General features: G+C 38.9%; 1 protein-coding gene across 4 annotated transcripts in view; it reads left to right on the top strand.

The window, feature by feature from the left end:
* Positions 1 to 15377, top strand: part of DPY19L1 (dpy-19 like C-mannosyltransferase 1) — a 115952-nt gene extending 100575 nt beyond the window's left edge. For 2 of the 4 annotated variants that reach the window (XM_055347548.2, XM_055347549.2), the window contains exon 21: positions 5110 to 7960. In XM_055347548.2, the coding sequence (XP_055203523.1) occupies positions 5110 to 5266 (157 nt within the window). In that variant the 3' untranslated portion in view covers positions 5267 to 7960. Of the gene's footprint in view, positions 1 to 5109; positions 7961 to 8596; positions 9594 to 15150 lie in introns of those variants that run through there. The other 2 variants (XR_010134637.1, XM_055347547.2) reach the window with 2 other exon arrangements.
* The last annotated feature ends 647 nt before the right edge of the window (positions 15378 to 16024 follow it).

The raw sequence follows: 16024 nt of genomic DNA, 5'->3' as shown, positions 1-16024 counted from the left end.
AGTGAAAAATAGTTCTGTGACATAGTATCTACAGCTTTGCTCACAAGGAAACTAAAATAATTGTTGATTATAGAATGATTTTCCTATGAACGTGTGCTACATGGTTTGAATTCAGTCAGGATTTATAGAAAATGTTATTTTGTAATAATTCAGAAAATGTTTTAAGCGTTTGTGAATATGTATATGAAATTCACATACTCACCTTTAACATTGTTATATAAATTTAGGACAGAAAAGTTCTAAGCATCTCATGACGATCTTATCAGGAAATTATATGAAATGAATGATAGGCTGACATTTGCAATAGGAAGAACTCAGTTCTTAGCATAGTTTTCTACCAGAAAATGGGATCTTCTTTATTTCTGTGGGTTTCACTCTCTTGAAACAACTGTAAGTTACTGGAACATAAAAATAATTTTCGTAACCTTTTTTCTCCAAGCTAACAATGAGCCTTTGAGAGTTCATTTTTTGCCTAGACCCATGCATAGAGTTTGAATATGTGAAAGTTGCAGAGGCTTTGTGCTGTAGAGTGTTGGGAGAGCTCCCTGGATTTGCATAGCTCTAACAGTCTCATGTTTGGGTAGGCAGAGCACTGTTTTACCCACACAAGAAGGGATATGAAGGCAAATTCAGGAAGTATGGCAATAAACTTTGCACACTAAACAAAATCAGCAGACATTGAACTGACTTCAAGTCACTTACCAGCAATCAGACTGAGAGTTGGGGTGCAGAAGAGGGTGTGCTGGATTTCCCCATCTGGGCCTTGACTTGCCATTTATTGTGTCTGTCACAGCAGGAGTTGAGTGGGAGGAAGCTACGAAAGTGACTCTCTCATCTGTTTTCCCCACTCATTAAAACAACACTCTCCATCTAGTACAAGATCTAAGCCAGGCTGATGACACACTGTCAGGAAACCTTGGACAGGTCCACTCTGCTTCAACCTTGACACAAAACAAAAGCTGTGCTTTCTGTCCTGACAGGGAAGCAAATGGGGAGTTCAGATAGGAGAGGAAAGTGAAGAATGACTAATATTTATCTAGTGTTTACATTTAGAGTAGGAAGTTTCTTGACAAAGCTTTCTGCCTGATTTGGGACCTTCCTTATTTCCTTGGCCTTCACTCTCCATTTCAGTTATGATCAGCCTGAAACCCCTGTAGACTGCTGGGACGTGAAAGTATGTCGGAATGGGGGAAGCAGATGGGGAACTCAGTTAGGAGAGGAAGGGGAAGAGGGACCAATATTTATCTAGTGCTTAATCTGTGCCTGGCAATTGGTGAGCACTAGGTTTAAATGATCTCATTTACAAGTGGCTTAATTGTATGGCTTGATTATTCCTTAAATATTTGACACTGTGTTTAAATATAAACACTCAAATATATTTGCATGCAAGTTGTAGATTAGTTTTTAATTAACTACAGTTCTCTGCTTTCTTTTACTCCAATAATAGAGTTGACATAGAATACATGTATTTAGAAGGAAATTATTCAGATTTTCACTATTGCTATTTGCAGATGGCTGGCCTGGGGAAACCTTGGGAAACTCAGATGAGGACTAAATAGTGTTGCACAAGGCAAACAGAGCTCCCCAAGACAGCTGTTTGCCCTCTCTTTTTCCTAAAAGCTGTTGAACTCAGGAAAACTGTGGGTCGTTCTCTACTTTCTGTGCGTCTCACTCTCTGCCACCATGGGCCCTCAGTGTTGTAACAGTTCAGCCTTGACGTGTATGAGAAAATTAAAAGGTAGAAAACCCATGCCCAGCCATATGATCATAGGTGTTCCATGTCAGTAGAAACCAGTGTCAGCAAGGGTGTGCAAAAAGTGTGCACTTGAACCCTCTTCATGGGAACACTCACTGGCAAAACATTTCTAGGGGATGGTTTGATGAAGGGAAGGTAAGAAAAAAATTGTGCAGTCCTTTGGCAAAGTGATAATGTTGCCTGTAGAGCAGGGGTCTCCAAGCCCCCGGCCATGGACCAGTACTGGTCTGTGGCCTGTTAGGAACCCAGTCTCACAGCAGGAGGTGAGCAGAGGGTGAACAAGCATTACAGCCTGAGCTCTGGCTCCTGTCAGATGAGTGGCAGCATTAGATTCTCATAGGAGTATGAACCCTATTGTGAACTGCACATGCGAGGGATCTAGGGTACGTGCTCCTTATGAGAATCTAATGCCTGATGATCTGAGGTGAAACAATTTCATCCCAAAACCATCGCCCCCACCCTCCAGCCCATGGAAAAATTGTCTTGCAGGAAACCAGTCCCTGGTGCCAAAAAGATTGGGGACCGCTGCTCTAGAGGTTTAGTTTGCAGAAGGGAGCTCTGCACAAGACTGTTCGTAGCTGCATTGCTTTATAATGGCAAAATGGGAAACAAAGTGTCTGTAAAGAATTGGTTAAATAGTACATATGAGAACTAGCAGCTTTTAAAAACAGTAGAATAGATCTTTATGCACTGAGATGGAAAAATGGTGCCACATTTTATTGTTCAGTATACAGTCCCAGAATAATTCCATTTTTGTAAAAACAACTCAAGAGCATCTGCCAGGGTTTTCCAGAGGGACAGAACTAATAGGATAGATGTGGCCGGGCGCAGTGGGTCACGCCTGTAATCCCAGCACTTTGGGAGGCTGAGATGGGCAGATCATGAGGTCAGGAGATCGAGACCATCTTGGCTAACACGGTGAAACCTTATGTCTACTAAAAATACAAAAACTTAGCTGGGCGTGGTGGTGGGCACCTGTAATCCCAGCTACTCAGGAGGCAGAGGCAGGAGAATGACGTGAACCTGGGAGGTGGAGCTTGCAGTGAGCCGAGATCACACCACTGCACTCCAGCCTGGGCGACAGAGGGAAACGCCATCTCAAAAATAAAAAAAGGATAGATGTATATATGAAAGGGAGTTTATTAAGGAGTACTGACTCACATGATCACAAGGTGAGGCCCCACAATAGGCCATCTGCAAGCTGAGGAACAAAGAAGCCAGTCTGAGTCCCAAAACTTCAAAAGTAGGGAAGCTGACAGTGCAGCCTTCAATCTGTGGCTGAAGGCCCAAGGTCCCCTGGCAAACCACTGGTGTAGACCCAAGAGTCCAAAAACTGAAGAACTTGGAGTCTGATGTTCAAGGGCGGGAAACATCCAGCACAGGAGAAAGATGGAGGCCAGAAGACTCAGCCAGTCTAGTCCTTCCACAATTCTTTTGCCTGCTTTTATTCTAGCCATGCTGGCAGCTGATTAGATGGTACCCACACAGATTGAGGGTGGGTCAACCTCTCCCAGTCCACTGACTCAAACATTAATCTCCCTTGGTAACACCCTCACAGACACACCCAGAAACAATACTTTGATCCTTCAATCCAATCAAGTTGACACTCAATACTGACCATCACAGCATCTATGTATATAATGATATCTGTGTCTGTATGTGTGTCTGACATTGGAGAAAGATACAGCAGATAGCAAATATTGTATGTTCTCACTTATAAGTGGGAACTAAGCTACCAGGATGCGAAGCATAAGAATGGTACAGACTGTGGACTCGGGAAGCGAGGAGTGGGGTGAGGGATAAAAGACTACACATTGGGTACACTTTACACTGCTCTGGTGATGGGTGCACCAAAATCTCAGTAACTGCCACTGAATAACTTATCCATGTAGCCAAAAACCACCTGTTTCCCAAAAGCTATTGAAATAATTTTTTTTTTTTAAAAAAGGTCCAGCAGGATATATGCTGGATTGTTTATAGAAGTCACCTCTGAGAAATGCTATTGGAGATGATGGTGACTTTCATTTCTTAAAATGTATGTAGGTCTATATTTTGATACTTTTATAATGACTGATTATTATAAATTAAAAGTTATTTAAAAAGGGAAAATGATGTACATACCTGCTGCGGTGTTTGCCTCATGGTGGAGAGTGAGGGAGGGACTGCTACTAAACATAAGAGGGACTTGGGAATTTTTTTCTCTTATTTAAAAATAAAAAGGGATGCAATTATGACAAAACATGAGCAGTTGTCAATTCTCTATAATTTTCCCATATGTTTTTCTGTTTTTTAAAATTCCTCAAAAAGTAGATAGCAGCATCCAACAGTTATATCCATAAAACTGTTCTTGATTTAAAATAAATGGTACTGTTATTTTGAAGGACTTATTTAGGCAAATGTCATATGCCAATTTATAAAGATATGTTGCTTTTGAGATTTAATTATGTGTTTAAGATGTATGCTCAACACTACCAGAATTTCTTTAAATTGATTCATTCTAGAATATCGACTGTCCAATTTAAGATGTTTTGACCTACTGATTTTTTTACTTTATGACAGTGTTAAAGCCATATGCATTCAGTAGAAAGCATACTTCAAATACCCATACAACCATTCTGTTTTTCAGTGTCAGTACAGCATTCAATAAATTACATGATATATTCAGTGTTTTGTTGTAAAATAGCATTTGTATTAGATGATTTTGTCCAACTGTAAGCTAATATAAGTGTTCCTAGCATGTTTAAGGTAGGCTAGGCTAAGCCGTGATGTTGGGTAGATTAGGTGTATTAAATGCATTTTCAACTTATGATGGGTTTATTGGAACATACCCCATTGTAAGTTGAGGAGCATCTATACAATTAATGCAGCTTCCCTGTGAACTAAGCATATTTGTTCATTATAATTTTTTAAATCAATGTCATATGTTTTTCTCTGTGAATGGTGCTAGATACCTGGTCTCTCATAATCCTCACAACAAACCTATGTCATGGGTGTTTATTTCCCCATTTTACAAATGTGAAAACTAAGACCAAGGGAAGCTACCTGCCCAGAACCACATTCTTGATAAGTAGCTGAGGCAGAGTTTAACTGAGGTGTCTCTTTCCGCAACACCTGGATATATGTATCTACAGGTCTGTTTCTTTCCTTATAGTCACCTTTGCTGCATTGACCTTGTCCTAAGGTGAGTCATGGCAGCTTATAAAAACATAAATAGCTATGTAACAGGATTGTTTAAAAACTAAAGTAATTTAAGGGGAAAAAAGGAAATGAGGTCGGGAATGTAAGAAGTGCTCTGCTTTCTCTGCAGTTATATAATGCATATTGATTTTTAACATGTACATTTATTTTTCTAGGCCTGGTTGCAGTATGCCTGAAATTTGGGATGTAGAAGATCCTGCCAATGCTGGGAAAACTCCCTTATGTAACCTCTTGGTGAAGGATTCCAAACCTCACTTCACCACTGTATTCCAGAACAGTGTTTACAAAGTCCTAGAAGTTGTAAAAGAATGACTGCTACATGACCTGCTGCCTACGGAGAACTACATCTGTAATGGTTTTAATGTTTTGCTAAGTCATGTGTTGTTCATATCCCAAAAACTTTTATAGGTAACTGTTTTCAAATAGAAAACGTTTTATTTGGTCAATTTGAATGTCATTCTAATTATAAAAATGACTTACACCTTTATCAATTGGTTACTATTTCAATGCACCCTTTAAAATTTGCTATGCAAATGAGTATATGCTTGTACTTGACTTTAATATTTGTGCTAAAGTGAGCAAAGCTACCTGTATAAAGAAAACACAGTGGGTTGTGACAAGGATGACATGAAAATACAGGACAATTCTGACAATGTAGGGGCTGATTTTATAGTGTAAGAACTATTAATGCCCCTTGCTTCTTTTTTCTGCCTCTTGCTCTTGTCTTTTGGACATTTCAGTGATTGTAAGTTCTTCGGTCATGTCAGCCGCTGTCATCAACTTGAGTTACAGTAGATGGAGCAGACATGGAGTGTTTGCTATATAGAACTATCTGTTTGTTTTACTTCCCTGTGCGCTTTTTGTTCTCTGTTCTCTTGTTAATGAAGCTTTTCCTGCCCATTATTAATCCAAACTCTTGGACCTTGTGGTTAGGAAATTCCCTTAACTTCCAGCCATATGGCATTATCGTGTCTCTTTCTCTCTCTCTCTTGCTCTCTCTCTTCTCCTCTTCCCCATATTTTCTGTCAAATAAGTACTGTTTACTCATTTAGTTGCTTATCAAGTACTTATTCTTGGTTTTAAAAAAATTAATGGTAACTGTATTTTTCTCATTTTTTAGCATTATTCAAATGTTTATATTTTAATAACTTTAAACCACTTTAAAATTTTTTCATGTTTAATTATAGTTTTAAGAAAAACTATTTTGAACAACCCCAAATATAGTGCATCTAGAAACTAATGTATATTTGATTAGACATCATTTATAGTGGAACAGTAGACTGTAGTACATGGTAATTTTTCTTTTACTATTAAGATACAATAAAACATGACTAATTTTGCTGTCAAAAATGTAAAGAATAATGATAAATGGAGTTTTTATATTTTACTTTTAAGATTGCCTGTCTTTAATAAGACAAAGCCTTAAGCCTTATGTTATAATTTTGGTTCTAAAAACCATCATTTCAGTATAAGGAATAAGTATATTTCGTCCTCCTCTTTAGTTTTTTTCTCCCTATTTATTTTTATTTTGAAAAACTTCTACACCTTCTTTGAATTCCTTGTATGAATTTTTGTTTCTTAGAAGTTAATTTGTGTGAAATGAGATTCTTCAAAACGATGAAACCTCATAGCTCTGAGAAAAGGTTTTAGGGTTTTAAATTCTAAGCAAACCGTGACTATGGCTGACTGACTACACATTTAATTATACTGCTTCTCTTTCTTAACCACAGGCAGATTAACCTCATTGTGGATTGTCCTTCAGACCTTAGTCCTCAGGCATGGTTTCTGGTGCCCACTCCTGGAAGCCGCTGTTCCCTTTCTACCTTCTTACCAGAGCCCAAGGGCAGGCCTGGTCCCGGGGAAGCAGCAGCTTGCTGACATAAGTCAGCTGCAAAGGCTGAGGAGTGTGACCTCAGAGAAGCACCACCCCCCAGTCCTGCCCCAGTGCGCAGAGCCGCAGCTCCTAGGGATGCTCCTTCCCTGGAGGCGGCCCAGGAGAGGGACTCTGGCAGCGTTCTTCAGATTTGTGGCCACTGTTTCTCATTTGCTGGTTGACTGTTTTTATTTCTTAGGCTTTTGCTAGTTTTAGAAAATAGGGAAGCAGCCCGTGATTTGTGGATTAAAAGCAACATTTGAGCGATGATGTACAACAGTCCAGGAAAATGGGCGGTGGACACTTGAGGCTGAGGATGGGAGTTGACATGGGCAGGGAGAGGGAGGTGTGCGCTGCTTATCTGTGATTGTTGCTCACCTGAGTGTGGCTGATTGTGTACATCCAGCAGTTACAATTTTTAAAAATTATACTTTTACATTTATTTTATATTTTTTCTCACCCCCAGTAATTTCCTTCCAAAGAAGTTCACATGTAATAAGTAGAAATTCTGTATAGGAAAAAAGCATTAAAAATACTATTATAACTGCTTCATTTGCTGGGAACCATTAAAAGTAGTATAAATTAGCTTTTTCCAGAAGGATCCTTTTGTAGCAGTGTTTATGAATGTAACCCCCAGCAAAATATGGCTATATATTAGGCGAGCCAGTTTGGAGCAGAGGCCTGAAGGTCCCTGCTATGCAGCCGTGGCCACAGCTTGCAGCCCAAGCACTGTGGAGCATCCGCACCTTTGATGGCAATGCAGATTGGTAGCAGGTTCCATAGGCGTACAAAACAGTATTAAAGCTCAGTGTTTTGCATATTTTTAGCATTTACAAATATTTTTGTTTTAGTATGAGGAAAGTAAGGATGGGCAAAGAGGCGATCAAAATAGCTATTGCTACGACATTTTCGAAAACAAAGTTGGGGCTGTATTTCTTTAAAAAGATAAGCCTCTAAAAATGCTTGGCAAAAAAAAATATAGTGTTAAAATAGGCCAGTGATATTCATGAGAAAATGAACGTATGTATCAGGAATAAAGTGATATTGCATAGGAGTATTGTATTTTTATGAATTTTATGCCAGTTGTTTACATGTACTATATATGTTAAATTAAAAAAAATCATGAGAAATGAGGGAAGTGTTTTTCTTGATTGTTATTTTCATTTTCACCTTGATTGTGATCAAGTTCAGCCTCGTTTTGTAGTCAGATAGCCATGAACTGGTTTGAGTCAGATGGCAGTCCTGAGAAGAGAGGGAGGGATCATAAACAGTTGGGGTAGACTCTTTGGTCTTGTTGTTGGTAGTGGTAGGTACTGAGGTTATCCAAACTTTTCCTGTATTTATGGTAGAGTCACTTACATTCCTTTTTTATCCTTTTCATCAAGGGACACAGTAATTGATTCAAACTATATATTGGGAATAATTAAAGGGTTGCTAAAAGCTGTTTTAATGTATTTAAAACATACATTGGTATCAACATTTTCTAAATTGTAACTCAATGTGTTTACTTGATACAAACATCAACTCTTGGTTCTTTCTCTATGTAGGAAAGACATTTCAGCTCTGTTCATTCCTGTATAATTAATTTCTTAACACAATGACACCTTGATTCTGACATCTTTGGGGAGTGAGGTGTTCTAATACAGTGGTTCTCAAAATTAGCAGGCATCAGCATCACCTGCAAGGCCTGTAGTTTGCTGGGCCCCACCACAGAGGTTTCTGTTTCAGTTGGCCTATGATGGGGCCCCAGAACTTGGATTTCTTAACAGTTCTCAGGTGGTGTTGAGGCTGTTCGTCCAGGGACCATACTTGAGAGCCTCTGCTCTAATCGATGGGAACAGACTGGCTGGATGACTGACCTCCAGGGGGCGCTCCATTCCTGACAGCACATCCCGCCAGAGCTGGTTGATGGACACTCTACCAGGAGCTGAATTTTACCACGTACCTTCTTTGCCTGTTAAGGGCACTGCTTCAATGAAACTTGCAAGGAGCAAAGAACAGATTAGGTAATTTTTAATTGGAACACTGATATGAGTTATAGGTTATTTAAATATTTTGAAGCTGCAAACTGCCCCTTGTTTCTTTTCAGTTCAGAGATAGAAAAGGAGTGAAAATCCTTGAAATAGAACTTCCTTTTGTAGGATTACTTTGCCTAGAAGACAATACATAAATTCAGTGATGTGTGGGGATTGCAAAAATTCATTTTCCACTTTATTACTTTTGTTTTGGCACCAGAAATCCGAATCTTCTTCCTTTATTAGAGGTCAGCCAGTAATCAGCGCTAGGTCACAGATTGCTTGCTTCTCTCTTCTTCCTCCTTTTTCTCCTGCCCCCAGTTAGAAGTTTCTAATTTGAATCAATAAAATTGTTCTCAGTGCAAAAAAGGAGCTACTTTTAAACTTCATTACATTCCTGAATTGGTCTTTATTTCACAGCATTGTATCAGGTCGAATACATTTTACATTAGAAGTTGAAAAGGATATTAAGGTACAAAAAGGTCTTGAAAACTTTCCTTTTACATTTCCTCCCGTGAGAGAGATTTTAAAATTCTGAATGAACATATAAGAGTTGAAGACTCGATTTGATTGTAGTGTAATTAAGAGATAGTTTTCTTTTTTTTGGCAAAGAGATTAGGATAACATTGATACTGGCTTCACTTTCAAAGCAATGTTTTCTATAGTTTTCTATACACAATTATCTTTAACCCAAAACTCTAAGTATGCACAGTGTTGTCAAAATGACTTTCAAATAAATGGTAGCACTACATGGTATTCTGTTTCATAGGCATGTTCTTTTAAATGCAGCATAATATCATTTCATTAATTTTTTTAAGTACCTGGTGGGCTTTTTTCCTGTAGGCAAATTTAATATCTAGGCAGGGGGAGTTGAATTTTGCAGACTTCAGCTCGTTTGGTTGTTATGCTGATTACTCTGACACCCTTAGTCCTTATACATTTCTGAAAAAATAGATATGAAAATAAGAAATGGCCACTGCTAAGTAGATTTGGCATCATGTCATGAAAACTGGGAAAGAAAGATGCCTGCAGGCCACCTCTGGCTCTGCCCCCTGCTGCTGATACCCTGCTCTTTGCCAGGCTCCTCAGGTCTTCACTCTGGTATCCGCTTAGTGACCAGACTTCAGATTCAGAGGCCTCCCTCTTGCTCTGGAAAATTCTCTTCCCAGAAGAGTACAATTTGGTAATCCCTCGAGCCCTTTACATGGGTAATGAATTTGACCTTTTTGAACAAAGACTTCTATGGACGTAATTCTCAAACTTCTCTGCACATTGGAATTACTTGGGGAGCTTCAAAAAATCCTGAAGCGTTTTTCCCACCCTTAGAGATGTGTGGCCTGAGATTTGGAATTTTTTTTTAATCCCCAGTAATTCTAGTGCCCTAGGGCTAACAATTTTAGAACTTGCCCTCCCTACTTCACCTCTGAATAACAAGGTTTCCACGTCTCCATCCAGTCAAAGAAGGAATGGTAAGCAAGTGTCTATCATGTACACTTTATTAATTGTGATTATTAATTTCTACATTATTTCTAATCATGGCACCTAGTGTTGAGTAGACTCTTTAGGAAAGAATTCTGTCCAGTTATGGATGCTGCCAATGGCAGGGCAAAGGGGGAAAGTGGCAGTGCAGGTGCCACGTATTTGTAAGCCCTGATTAGAGTATGAAGAAGAAATGGGAATATAGCAGCAAAAAGAAAAAGAATAAAAATCACTTTGAAAATTTAATGTGTGAGGAATCATGTGTCTTCTCTGCAGATGCTTTTTGCCCCTCCTGGAATATGCTTTTCTTAGTATGTATTTCAGATGCAACTCAAATGTCATCTCCTCTGTAAGGCCGTTCCTGACTGCCTGCCATTTGGTTGAGTGCATTGCCTCCCACTGCCCACATGCTTATAACCCCCATGCACACATTTATCAACATGACTTTTCCCCCACTCTATTTTGTTCTTCAGAAAAAGAACATGTCTTACTCCATTCTGAATCCACAGTGCCTTCTAGCACAGTTCCTGGAAAGTAGTACTGCTTAATGATTTTTTGAAATAAACCATACTTTATTCAACAATGCAGTAAATTCCAGATGGCAATAAAAGTTGTTTTTAGGACTAAAAGACAGTCTATGTTTTCCAGCCATGGAGAAGAAATAACAAGGAAATTCAGGACGACATCATCAGATGAGATAAATATCGTAGGGGAAAATATCCTTGTCAAACAGCTAAACAATAATTAACCTCATAGCATATCCTTGGTAGGTACTTTCAGACATGGCTAGTGACCGTATGAATTTATTGGAAGGCAATATGATAAAGACACGTACCTCTGTCAAGGGGCGGGACTCACTGACCTGATTTCAGTGTGTGGCTCAGGATACTGTGGTGACCAGCCATAGACACATTTGCTGCTGAACAGGGAGCAAGGAACTCTGGTAATTTGATTAAAAGTCTGGGAAGAGGGATTTTCCAAAGGATGGGAAGGGACTGGTGTGTTATTATTGGGTGTAGATATTAGGGAAAACAGATGACAACAGTTGCACAATTAATATTGTCATAATAGAGACAACTACGCTGGAATCCATAATCCATCCTTTACAAACTTAGTGAAATAGGGCATGTTTCTTGAACATCAGTTTCTTTTAAAAGAATATGGCTTTTAGGATAGTAATTAGAAACGAGAGATAGACAAAGGAACAATCACAGCAGGAAATTTTAATATACCTCTCCTTAGAAATTGAGATAATAAGCAAAAATCAGTAAGGAAATGCATGATTTGAGTAATAAAAGCAACTTGATTTAACAGTCATATGTAGAACTGCACCCAACAAGTGAAGAGTATACATTCTATTCAGGTATATGGGACATTTCCAAGAATTGACAGTAGAACATGAGCTCCTGGCCAGGCACAGTGGCTCATGCCTGTAATCCTAGCACTTTGGGAGGCAGAGGCAGGCAGATCTCTTGAGCCCAGGAGTTTGGGACCAATCTGGGCAACATGGCAAAACCCTGTGTCTACAAAAAAATTAGCCAGAGTGGTATGTGCCTGTATTCCCAGCTACTTGGGAAGTTGAGGTGAGAGGATCACTTGAGCCCAGGAGGTTGAGGCTGCAATGAGCTGTGATTGTACCACTGCACTCTGGCCTGGGCGACAAAGTGAGACGCCTGCCTGCAAAAAAACAAAAAAACTTGAACATGAGCTCCAAGAAAGCATGACTTTTTGGCCTATTTCGTTTACACATGTAACCTAGGCATCTAGAACAGTACCTGGCACATGTGGGTGCCCGATATTTGTTAAAGGAAATAATTGATCATACCTGGAGCCAAATGGCAGTTCTTGGGGAGGAAAAAAACAACCTTAAGGACTGAAAATACTTTAGTTGGAAATCACAAATGAAACAGTTTTAAATATTCATAATTTATGATGAAAATTTGAGAAAAAATAGAACAATTATATGCTACAAATTGCATGTGGAATATGACTAAAGCAGTTCTAGAGATACTTTTTTTTTGGCCTTTAGTCTAAAATGCATTCATTAAGCCAAAAATCAATAAATATCTGTATCAGGAATATAAGTAACAGAATAGTTCCCCCACCCCAATTTGAAGGGAATAATGAGCAGAAATTGATGAAACAGAAAACAGATCAACAAAGTCAAAGTTGGTGTATTAGCCCTTTTTCACACTGCTGATAAAGACATACTTGAGACTGCGCAATTTACAAAAGAGGTTTAATGGACTTCAGTTCCACATGGCTGGGGAGGCCTCACAATCATGGCCGAAGGCAAGGAGGAGGAAGTCACATCTTACGTGGGTGTCAGCAGACAGCTTGTGCAGGGAAACTCCCCCTTATAAAACCATCAGATCTCATGAGACTTATTCACTATCACGAGAACAGCATGGGAAAGACCTGCCTCCATGATTCAATTACCACCCTTCAGGGTCCCTCTCACAACACGTGGGAATTCAAGATGAGATTTGGGTGGGGACACAGCCAAACCATATCAGTTGGTTATTTGAAACCTTAATCAGGAGATAAGAGAGAAGGTATAAAAGATAAGGAATGGCAAATTACAGAAGCTGCAGAGAGTAAACAGGTAATGGGGATATTATAAACTGTCAATGAATTTGGACACTTCGATAAAATGTCTAAATTCCTAGAAAAAACAGAACTGATCCAAGAAGAAATAGAAATAACAGTCATCCCCTGGAAAGAAGTTGGATTAACAACTTTTTTAAATCTTCCCTTGAAGAAAACAACATATCCAGTTTTTATAAGCTTTTCCTACTGAACATTCAAGATACTGATTATTCCAGTCTTACACAAACATCCAAAGAATAGCAAATAAACTCATTTCTTTATTTAGGTGACTGCATCATTAATACCAAGAGCACAGTAGGGTCAATGCAATAAAGGAAAATTGCATGTCTATTGCAATCATTAATAAAAATGTAAACAACCTAGTAATAAATTTAACAAGATATAAAAGTATCATTTCTCAAATTTATCTAAAGTTTTAATCAAAATTTCAGTAAGACTTTTTATGGAGCTTGACATACTGAAATTTTTACAAGTAAAGAAAAGTCAGAAGAACTTGAGATAAGGGCATTTTTCCTATAAGATGTCAAGATTTATTACAAGACCTGTAGAAGTACTGGCACAGGAATGTTTTAAAAGCTGACTAATAGAGCAGAATAGATGGCTTGGGAGCAAGTGTGCATACATTTAATAAATGAGGCTGTAATAATTGATTATCCATATCAAAAGCAATGGTATTGAGTCCCTACTTCACATTATACACAAAAGTCCCCAGATGAATCAAATATCTAAACATGAAAAGCAATATTGTAAAACTTAGAAGACAATATAGGATAATATCTTTACCTTCTCAAGGAGATTTCCTTAAAGAAGGACTTCCTGAGACCCAAAAAACACTACCTGTAAAAGATCAATAAATTCACTGTTACGGTTAATAACTTCTGTTCACTACAAGGTATCAAAAAGAGTGAGGTAAGCCATGATGTGTTCAAGATATTTGCAACTTGAGTACCTGACAAAGTTTAGAGAATAGAGAACTGCAAACAGTAAGAAAGTGCAAAGAACCCTTTAGAAAAACTCCAAAGACATGAACATGTCACCAAAAAAGAAATATAAACAGCTCATAAACATTAAAAAAACCCAACCTATTCATAATTACGGAAATGCAAAATGAAACAATATTTATAACTCCTAACATTGGCAAAATTTTTAAGTATTGAGAAATGTGGAACATCATGAACTCTCCTTTACTCCCAGTGGAGGGTAACTACTTTGGAAATAAATGGCATTACCTAATAAATACAACCCAGCATCTCCACTCCTTAGATACATACCCCAGAAAAATTCCTACACGTATGCACCAGGAGCATGTTTAACATGTTCACAGCTGCATTGTTCAAAAAAGCAGAAAACCCAGAAATCACTTGAATGTGTGTCTGGAGTAAATAGTAGAGAGGATAAAGACATCGAGTATAATCATCTAGTATGATCCTATGGAATATGTAAAATGGTAAAATATCGATAGGCAACAACATGGATGACTCAGGAAGATGTTGTTAAGCAAAAATACGTGTATATAATTTGCAGAATAATACATGTGATGTGAGTTTGTTTATAGAGTCTTATTTATGAGGCCAGCAGTGGCTATGTAGGATAATAAAACCACAGAGTATTAGAAGAAAGTGTTTGCCGACAAAATTGAAGCCAATATCTTCTTTTTTACAAATGAAGAAACTGAGGCTCTGGGAGGGGAAGAGATTTTCCCAAGCTCACACTAATATTTAGTAGTACAGCTGAAATTAAAAAATTGGTCCCTGGGTCCTAACCAAGAAACCGCATTCACCATGGGCTTGGGGATATACTGAATCTGCTCAACACTTAGCTGTGTGAACCAGCACAAGTCAATTACGTTCTTGAAATCACATTGCCTCCTGAGTGAAATGTGTACAAGAAATAATGAGAATCTCATATGGCTGTTAGGACATTTGCATTGAAGTACTGTATGCAAAAGTTTATAGTCCAAATGTAATGAATCCTGGTTCTTTACATCCTACCCATGATAGCAGCAGACGGGGAGGAAGCTGAAATGGTATGGTGCCATCAGCCGAACACACACCCAGGCAGGAAAGCACCATACTCCAATGACAGATAAAGAGCCCAGGACCTCTCTGGGTATGCTTACACACAGGAGGGCATATAGGTGTTTCTAATTAAGTGTCTTTATGCCCCTTGACTTTTGCTTTTGATACTCATGCTGAATTTATTTCTATTTCTGTTTCCAGATGACTAGACATTCACTTTGCAAGTAATTGTTGTGACTCTATGTTTGCTCCAGACACAGAGGTTTTATTGTCACCCAAAGATGCCTATGAGAACCAAAAGAATCAAGCTGAACCAAGATTTCTGCCAGAATCAATTTCCTCAAGCCAGAAGGCTTTATCATTCACAGTATGTGCAACGGATTTTTTTTTTAAATAAAAACAGACTCCTTTATTGATTTCTCCCTTTACCCTGCCTCTCCTTGCCGCTTATTTTGCCCTGACTTTGAGATCTCACCCTGTGTGGAAAAGGATTGGAGGGCATTCCTACTTTAGGGGGCAATATGTGACTCCATCTCTCAGCTCTGACTCAGGACCTTTGGCTTGGCCCTAAGCAGAGGTGTGGGAGGCTGGGGCTCTCTGATGCCCACACAGGGTCATTGGGAGGTTGGCCGAAGGATACCAAGCAGATTGCTGCCCCAAAATATGACTCCCTTGCCTATCCAGGTGTCTATAAACCTATCATTAGAAACACAGTCTTTAAGACTCATTTCCAGTACTTTCTGAAAAAGAGAACAAATTCCCCTGAAGGCATAACATACTAAGCCCCTCTCAATCAGCAGTAGAGAGAGGCTGGGCCAGTGGAAAGGTCAAAGTCATGAGCCAGGTGCACCCGGCTTCTAATTCTAGCTTGGCCATTTACTATCTGAAATCCTGAACTTCTGCGAGCCTCAGTTTCCTCATCGGAACGTATGGAATCAATACTACTTAGCTTGCAGGGTTGTTGTGAGAGGCAGGGACAAGAAACCCAATGCAATGCTCAGCACTCACATCAGTGGGATCCTATACATAGACACCATGATTTTCAACACCTTTGTGGAAAGTCTCCCTTCTTAAG

This window comes from Gorilla gorilla, chromosome 6 (genome assembly GCF_029281585.2).
Source record: "Gorilla gorilla gorilla isolate KB3781 chromosome 6, NHGRI_mGorGor1-v2.1_pri, whole genome shotgun sequence".
NCBI classification, from domain to species: Eukaryota; Metazoa; Chordata; class Mammalia; order Primates; family Hominidae; genus Gorilla; species Gorilla gorilla.
This window is presented reverse-complemented; position numbering and strand designations above follow the sequence as displayed.